General features: G+C 48.2%; 1 protein-coding gene across 1 annotated transcript in view; it reads right to left on the bottom strand.

Moving 5' to 3' along the window:
- The window catches only part of rab11fip5a (RAB11 family interacting protein 5a (class I)), a gene marked incomplete at its 3' end in the record, with an annotated part of 22,571 nt that extends 15,116 nt beyond the window's left edge, over positions 1 to 7,455 (bottom strand). The window contains exon 1 of the mRNA XM_080013017.1: positions 7,014 to 7,455. Within this exon, the coding sequence (XP_079869143.1) occupies positions 7,014 to 7,399 (386 nt within the window). The 5' untranslated portion in view covers positions 7,400 to 7,455. The remainder of the gene's footprint in view (positions 1 to 7,013) is intronic.
- Positions 7,456 to 9,020: the final 1,565 nt, after the last annotated feature.

Here is a 9,020-nt window from a genome sequence, read left to right as displayed (position 1 = left end):
CACTGTGAGGACCATGTTCTTTGATTTCTCAAGGTCTTTCAACACTATTCATCCTGTGCTTCTGAGGGACAAGCTGCAGCACACAGGAGTGGACCATCACCTGTCTTCCTGGATCCTGGACTACCTCACGGACCGGCCACAGTACGTGAGGTCTCAGAACTGCGAGTCTGACAAGGTCATCTGCAGCACGGGGCCCGCAACGAATCGTCTTGGCACCTTTCCTCTTCACCCTCTACACCGCAGACTTCAGAAAGGAGGATGATGGCAAAGCTGTCATCCATGATGGAGAACGAACACCACCCTGTGCATAACACTCTGACGGCACTGGAGAGCTCCTTCAGCTTTGGCTGCTCCACCCAAAGTGCGTGAAGGAGCGATATCACAGGTCCTTCCTTCCTGCGGCTGTTACTGTATAACCAACAGTGCAGCCACACACACACACACACACACACACACACACACACACACACACACACACACACACACACACACACACACACACACACACACACACACACACACACACACACACGCACACGCACACGCACACGCACACGCACATGCACACACATTGAAGTGCAATTTTTTTATATATAAAAAAAAAAGAAAGTGCAATCCCTGATGTGCAATGTGTCAAGACATGTGCAATAAACTTAGAACTATGTGGTTCCCATTTATGGTGATTTTTCTTTTCCTCATTTTCAGGTTTCTATATATTTTATATTGTTTATAGTGTGTACTTGAAATGCTCTTTATTTTCTACTGTCCCCTTTTTGCTGCTGGAACGATGTAAATTTCCCCGTTGTGGGACTAATAAAGGTTTAACTTATCTTATACTATATACAGGTACTCCTCACTTAACAACCTAGCTGTTTAACCAGCGTTCAGACTTAGGACCAGCTCCCTGACCAGTCTGTATTGTACACTGTGTACAATACCAAGCATCTCATCACCCTTTATACACAATATACACACTGTATACAATACACACACACACACACACACACACACACACACACACACACACACACACACACACACACACACACACACACACACACACACACACACACACACACACACACCTTACCGTGAAATAACACGGGTCCTCACTTATCGCCCCGTTTGCTAACTCGCTGGTTATGTGAGGAGTACCTGCATAAGATGAAAGCATTGCTATCATCATGGGGATTTGAAGATAAGAGAACTTTCCCATCCCAGTGGCATACAGTTTGAGGGGGAGAGTGACTGAGAAAGTGTCCCTGTTGTGCACGGTTTGTTTCATTCAATTACAATAAATACATTGACGATAAAAACATTGTTATATTGGTTTGAAAAAACAGGGAGCGGGGGACGCACCGCGGGGATGGCAGAGATCGGCAGCGCTGACAACATTGTTTTGTTTTCATTGAAAATAAAAATCCGGGATATTTACTTGAAAATGAAAAAGCGGAAGGACAGTGGGAAGAAGAGTAAAATACGGGAGAATCCCTGGAAAAAGGGAAGGGTTGACAGCTATGGGTTAAAGAGACTTTTCACATTTCTACGGTTAGAACTGTAGAAGGCCGAGAGCAATTGAATCCTCATCGGTCCAGCACCCAGATACTGACGGGCTGAAGGCTAATTGTGTTAACTCAATGCATGGCTGCGGAGGGGATCAGCTAGCCTAGCTCCTGTGTGTCTTGTGTCTTTGTGACGAGTTCAAATAAAAATCTCAGTTGTTGGAAACGCAGCGACTTTACAAACGACTTTTGATGCAGAACCCTTTATCCATCCCATTATGCATTCAACAGGAGCTAGGCTGGTTAATTTCACCCGCAGCCTTGTATTGAGCTAATGCAAGTAGCATACATCCTGTCAGCGTCTCAGTGCTGGACACAAAGAACATGTGGACTTGACCTTCTTTGTCTGAATCTGGGAAAGGCAAAAGAAAAGACAAATTTAGCAAAAGTCTGGGGTCTTCCCAGCAGGTTATACCTGCCTCACCGCTGAGGCAGGTATAACCACCAACGACGGGCAGCCCCCGCCCCACCGCCCTCCACTGCGGCCACACCTACAAGGACGGCAGCTGAGAGCGGGAGGTTTCCTCGGCGGTGGCACAGGCCTCTCCACCCGACGCCCACCGGCAGGAGAGAGAGAGAGAAACAACACATTCCACATCTGGTTGTGATGAGCGCTCCCCTTACGCAACACCAGCGGTGTCCCTTCTAACCGCAGCGCTCAGACCTGGTGCTCGGCCTGCCGTTGTAAACTCAGATAGGTTTTGTTAAAAAAATAATAAAAACAATAATAATAATAATAATAATAAAACACAGCAGTGACACGGAAGTGTGTTGAATTTAGGGGACTAATAATGTGATAAATACCATGAATTCAGGAGGTGAATCCCTCTCGGATTTAGTCGCGGAGAAATGACGAAATGATTGAATTCTCTCTCCTTCTACGTTTTGAGAGTCCTGAGAACACGCGGGACAGGACTACTACTAAAACCTACAATTCGACTGTCTAATGAGATCTACTGGATTGCTCTCTTATTACATCAGGTCAACTTGAGATGGATTTTGGAGGCCGTCTTCAGTGTCACAGCGGGGCCAAGCCCTGCAAACACTGTCAGGGGCCGTTTGCGGCCAAGTTCAGGACCCGCTTTCCCCCTTGGGGTTCTCTCTGAACGGAAAACAGGGGCTTGGCCCGGCGTGCAACATGAGCAACACCGCAGCAAGCAAAGCTGATTCGCCGCAATGGGAAGATGCTTCTCCTGCTGAGTCTCAATACAAAACACTTTGTCAAAAAGCTGTCGTCAGCCAGTCACAAAGAGGCGAAGACATTGAGCTTTATATAGTCAAACGTCACCTTTGGCTAAGAGCTTCCTGAACAAGAGCTTGAATTTGTGGTTTGAATATCATTGATTAGTCAATAATGTAGTGAATACACAGCTCAAAACACACTGGAAGTGGCCTCTAAGGTTCCAGAAACCTGGCGGAGGGAGATAGTGGCTGCAAGTGGGTTTCGCTGTTTCCAACTGACAGATCGACCTCATCCTATATTCATTTGGGAAACAGGATGCGTTGCCATGGACGTGGGTTTGGTATGAAATTCCCCTATGTCATTTTTGGAGCAGCGGTGATAACAGAAAGCGGACGAGAGGCCAAACAGGCTGAGCTACAATGTGTGGGCGAAGCCGCTGTCTCCGCGGCTTCAGCACCAACCAGGCAAACACGCCGGGCGGCACATTTGATTACTCCAGAACGATCCCTGCCTCAGTGCCCCAGAGTCCCAGCGCCTGGCAGGGCATCGTGTCAAATGATCAGTAATTAGGACCACGCGCCGACACCTAACTGAGGATCTTATGTAAGCTTTGTGGTCAGACAGGCCTAGAATGACCCCCCACGCAGCTACTACGGTTCCAGGGGGGTTTTCGGGGGGTATTACAAAACGGGCTTCGCCATTTGAGGCTACTGTTTGGTATCGAGGAGGAAACCTACTTTAGACGACCCCATAAAGCATTTTCCTGGATGCTGCAGATAATCCCTTATCCTGCAAATCACCTTGCACATTGAGGAAAGCCTTCAGCTACACCCCGGCCCAGTAAATCCCAAGTAGCAGCATCTCGTTTGTCACTGGAAAATGGTCGATTCTTCAGGTACCAAGAAAGAAAAATGAGTCACTTAGCAAGAGCTGTCGTAGTTCAATGTGACGCCACACAATAGAATGTGAAAAAGATTTATTTCGCCAACATGGTTCAGCACTGCTGGTGTTAGGGCTCTCAATCTGCTGCGTGTTTCTTTTGGGCAGTCATTTACACCTTCTTAAAGGCAGCCCATACACGGGGAACTCACCCAACACCCCCCTGTTCCTGTAAGTCGCACTCGAATAGCAACACCATCCGGCGCTGCGCCCACCTACCCAACCATAATGGTGGAGGAGGTGGTGGCGGAGGAGGGGGTGGTGCCTTGCCTCGTTGCATTGGCCAACGACAGTTCATACATAAATGAGATCAAGTTAAAATACTATTCTCGGTGCAGAGAACAGGGTTGTGCTGCTGGGAATCATAGTCTGTTGGAGTCAACGTCAAGCCAACTTTGGTCCTAACAGATGGTCTTTGCATTCAGTTTGCAGAACCTGTGATCCATTAGTGTGAGCGTGTGCATCCAAAATCTCGAAATAACTACGGTAACTACTGTCTAGTTAGTTATTTCGAGATTTAGCGAAGCGAAATGAGGCGAAGAGCGTGCAAACGCAAGAACCAACAGTGTCTTGGGGCTGGAAAGACTCCTCCACACACTTTCAGGGTAAATCACCAAGTTTTCACCTTCGCCACACCCCGCTATGACCAACGGCTAACAAGACTCAGGTCTTTCCACCGGTAAACACGGAGCAGATTTAATGTGTCGTCTGTTCTTCAGTTTCACAAACTCACACAACGAAACATGCCGACACTAAAGAATTCCCCGTGCATTCTTCCAGAGAGGAATCAGAAATAAGTATCAAGGGTTCAGTCAAGGGCTTCAGACGAAAACAACGGGCATCTTTAGGGGCGTGGTACATTTCATTGTGCTGAAAACTATGATGTGGAAAAGTGTTCCACTCTGAGGCCTCAAGGATGGACCCACACATCTGTTCTCAGTAGTGTTGTAATGGGTATTGCAGGTCTCTGGAGCATGCCTACATATTTCCCTGGTACTTTACAGTGTACTCACCCAGCAGTCTCATCCACTGAAATACACCTATAGCGCAGTATACCCAGCTCAACTTCATCAACCCACTTCTCACTAGATCTCCCACCTGTCCAACTCACTGCAGCCCTGTTTGTGCTCATCCTGTATAAGACACATCCTGTCATTTAATACAATATGTTAAATCTTGTCATGAAACAACCTCGAAAACGCAAGTGCAGGGGTTTTTTTCTATGTATTTTTCGCAACTGCATTAAATTGAAATCTACAGTCAATTTCCACTCACATCCGGGATGGGTGTCACTGACCATGAACACGAGCATCCTGCGAAAAATGTCCAAGAGGACTTCCCAGAACATCGGTGTGTTTGTGGTCACGTGACGCAATAATTCATGACTCCCCACAACTGTCACGAAAATCGCATAAATGATGTCATAAACACACCTTTCCGAAAGCGACTTTGTACATTCTTTCAGTGTCTGACTGTAATACCTGAATCTGGGTCTGACTGTGTCACGTTATATTAATGGTGCGATTTTGGCCTAGTACAGCAAAAGAACAATACATTTATCAATATCAAAACCTCAAAAAGATCATCACGTCTCTGAGACGTAACTATACTTTCTGTAGTTGGTTTTGTTTTGTTCGAATTGCAATAAATGACGGCGAGTGAGTCTAGGGGAATTATATTCGGACCACAGGGGGAATTCAGATCCAAAACAACAACATGCAACGCCATCTGGGCTTCTGTCACAGCTTTCTAGTTGTTGTTGTTTTGAAGGTCAAATGTTCTTATGAAGCCCAAGGTCTCCCACAATCTGACCTCTAGAGATAGTAACACTCTTCGTTTCTATAAATTTACTATTCGATCGTCGCTTGTCTCTATGTTTTGTCACGGCTTTGAAAAGACAAGGCACCATGGCATACACCAAGGGAATGACCAAGCAGGTGTCCTTAAGCCGTGGGAGAGATGTTCAGAACAGCCCAAACCGAGTTCACATCCTTTGGACAGAGCCGCGCTTTCAAACGGTCGACGCCGCAAATACGCATTTCCTCTACGCCTCCGTCTTATCAACCAGATCAAAAGTCACCCGCCACATGGACTAACCCAGATAGGCGTGCGGCAGCGGGTGTCCCGGGGTGCTAAGCCGCTGACACATCAAGCCCTGGCTGCCTCCAACCTTCAAGTGCCCAGCAGCCTCCGCCCGCCGCCGGCAGTGGGACAGCGGCCCCCCTCTTCCCATCGCCTCCACGGACACATCCACACTCCGCCTTCCACAGTGAGGATAAGAGGCGGCAGATAAGGGATATTTGGGTTCACCGTCAAATCAAAATTAGGCTTAGTCACCATGTTGGGTGCTTCAGGGTCAGGGCCTGACCAAGATGGCTGCTGGGGGGGGTTTTACAGAACTTGACTGATCCACATGGGCCGGCGGAGCGAAACATCCTTATTATATCGATACCCCAATACGGGACTAGATATTATTCGATTGTGATATAGTTAAATGTTCGCCTTACGGAGCATTAGACTGTTCAAATAAACACCTGCTTGGTCAGAATATCCACATTACTAATAACTGTTTAGTAGATATTTATTGTGAGTAAAGTATCTCAGGAATGCACCAGTAGTCACCCCCAAAGTATCGTCTAATATAACTCTATACTGTGGTTTGATTTAGTCTATATCTCCCAGCCATAACTTACACATAGTTTGTGAAATTCTTGTTATTGTTACGCTACAGACTTGAGCCTTTGGGCCACGGGGTGTGGTACTTAGAAACAACATGTTATGCTAAAAATAGATAATCCTTGGAATTGGGACAGGCAGTAATCCTGCCTTGCACAGCCATGCCCAGTGCCATTAGATTTCGAATAATAACAATAACAACAATAATAATAATAATAATAATAATAATTATTATAATAATAAATAAACAATTCCAAGAATGCAAAACAAAATGCATTTTCAATCAACGGGGTGTGGGTGTGTCGGTGGGGCGAGCTGAGCTTTCTAGAAGCTTTCCACGGGCCTTTCCCCGGTGGTGGGGACACGGATCCAGAGTGCCACTAGTTCTGCACCGTGAGCCTGGGGAGGGTGTGTCTGCAGACCTGCCCTGATGCGGCACAATCCGTCTGACAGCCGGTTTAACCCCCCGCCAGAGAGAGGGGGAGAGAACCGCTGTGGATCTCGGGAGGAAAGCCGAAACACGCACCGTGAAATAACCGAAATGCAGGGTCTGCGGGGGGACACGGGGGGCTGCGGGCCACGGACAGTGTCCGGCCGCAGTGATTCCTATGGACGAACAAACAAACAGAGGACTTTTAAAGTGGAAAACCTACTCGTTTTTCATGCACACGTTGTCCCGGAGGGCCTTGTCCAGGGGGATCACCGCCTGTCCCAGGAACACGTCCAGCCCGATAAGCGCCCGGTGCATCACGGTGAGCACCAGGTCGTAGCTCCCCGGGGGGCGCACGCCCCGGCCCGGGTCCTGCGGCGGGCTGGGCGGCAGCTCGAAGCAGCACTCCTCCCTCCACTCCGGAGCGGTGCTCTTCTCCGCCACGCAGGTCGAGTACTTCTCCTTCCCCACCTGGATGATGGTGTACACGTCGCTGGTGCCGTTCTTGCCCTTGCCCCGCAAGCCCCTGGCCCGCAGCACCGTCACCTGGACGTGCGTGGGGACCCACGGCTCCGGCTCCGGCTCCGGCTCCGCAGGCACCGAGGACATGTCCGGGTGTGAGAGGGGATGAGCGGCGGACCGAGCGCGGGTTAACCGGCCGCTTCCTCCTGCGGCGGCGGCGGCTTGGCGTCGAGACGTGGCGGGGGTTAGCTCCGGGGCTCAGAGCACCGCATTGTGGTCCTCCTCGCCGGTGAAGTTGCTCTGCCGCTCGGCGGGCTGCTGCCGCGTCTGCGCTCTGTGGTGCGCGGACGGGGCTCGCACTTGGAGGACAGTCCCTGCTTGCACTTGGCAGACGCTCCCTGCCTGGCTCCGTCCGGCTGGGCCGCTCTGCAGCCCGTGACGTCACGCCTTTATCCTCTCTCTGCAGGACAGGGAAGGAAGTTAGACAGCCAGGCGGATAGCGTCGGCAAAGGTGGCGAATTTTAGGCAACCTCGCCAACATTGAGGCAACAATTGCACACGGTTGCCCAATCTTTCGGTTTTGCCAGTGTTATGCAATGCTTGCTCAATATGGTATTTTGCCTACAGATCAAAAACACGTTGGCCCATCGTTGGCTTTTTTCTTGTGGAATTATACAGTATATGCATTGGCCTAAATAATCCAAAAATGCTATTCATGTTTTCATTTAAGCAAATGTTACTGCTTTAAAAATGTCTCTAAATAGCATTTTGGCAGCATGATGGGCCGATGTATTTATGATCTGCACAGGCAAAGTACCAATGTTGGCCAAAGTAGTTGTTATATTGGCTGTACTGTACACTGGTTAGAAAATGACCTTTGGAAAATCTTGGATAATTCTACATTACTTTCTGCCAAGAAGCATCTTACTTTATAGCTTTTTAATTTTTTGTAGTATCATTAGTTATTTGTCAAAAATATACAGCGGTTACTTGAGTGACTGTATTACAGCAGGGAGCAACGGAGAATAACATAAAAGAACTTAAAAAAAACCTCTGGAGGTGGCCTTTCATTTCTTTAAAGGGCATGAGTTGGGCTCAGCGGTTAGCGCTGTCGCCTCACAGCAAGAAAGCCCTGGGTTTGAATCCCCGGGCGTCCCTCTCTCTGTGTGTTGAGTTTGCATGTTTTCTCCATGTTTGTGTGGGTTTCCTCCCACAAACAAACACATGTATGTTAGGGGTTAATATTCCTGTCAGTGCCCTTGAGCAATGCACTGGTGAAAGAATTGGAGTTGGTCCTTGTGTGCTGCACTGCAGTTGTCAACTGCTCCAAGGTATAAAGATGGGTCAAATTGTGAGGATACCTCATTTCCCCCAGAGGGGTTAATAAAGTATGCAAAACAAATGAAAAAATATTGGTGGTCATTGGTAGGGCTTCATCTTGTCTGCATAAGGACTGAAGAAGTTTAAATATTCATGGAGCAAATTTAGGGAGTGCCACAACAATAACCTCCCTACCAGCCAGATTAGTGTTAATTTGTTAATTTAGTAGTTAAGCAAATATGAAAAGTTGGTTTTTTTATCACCACGTAAGTCAAGGGGTTTCTGGAAACAAGGAAGTTGTGATTTCCTTTCAGTTGTTTCTGGCGCTTCCCTGTCTCTTTCAACCTGCTGCTCGGACAGAGCGGAGACAAGCGTGTGAGGCCGTCCTGCGCATGGAGGATGGGGGGAAGAGGGACCGATCAATTTCCCTCAGCCAGTGTCTGCAATA

Source organism: Zeus faber (genome assembly GCF_960531495.2).
Source record: "Zeus faber genome assembly, chromosome: 13".
Classification (NCBI taxonomy): Eukaryota; Metazoa; Chordata; class Actinopteri; order Zeiformes; family Zeidae; genus Zeus; species Zeus faber.
This window is presented reverse-complemented; position numbering and strand designations above follow the sequence as displayed.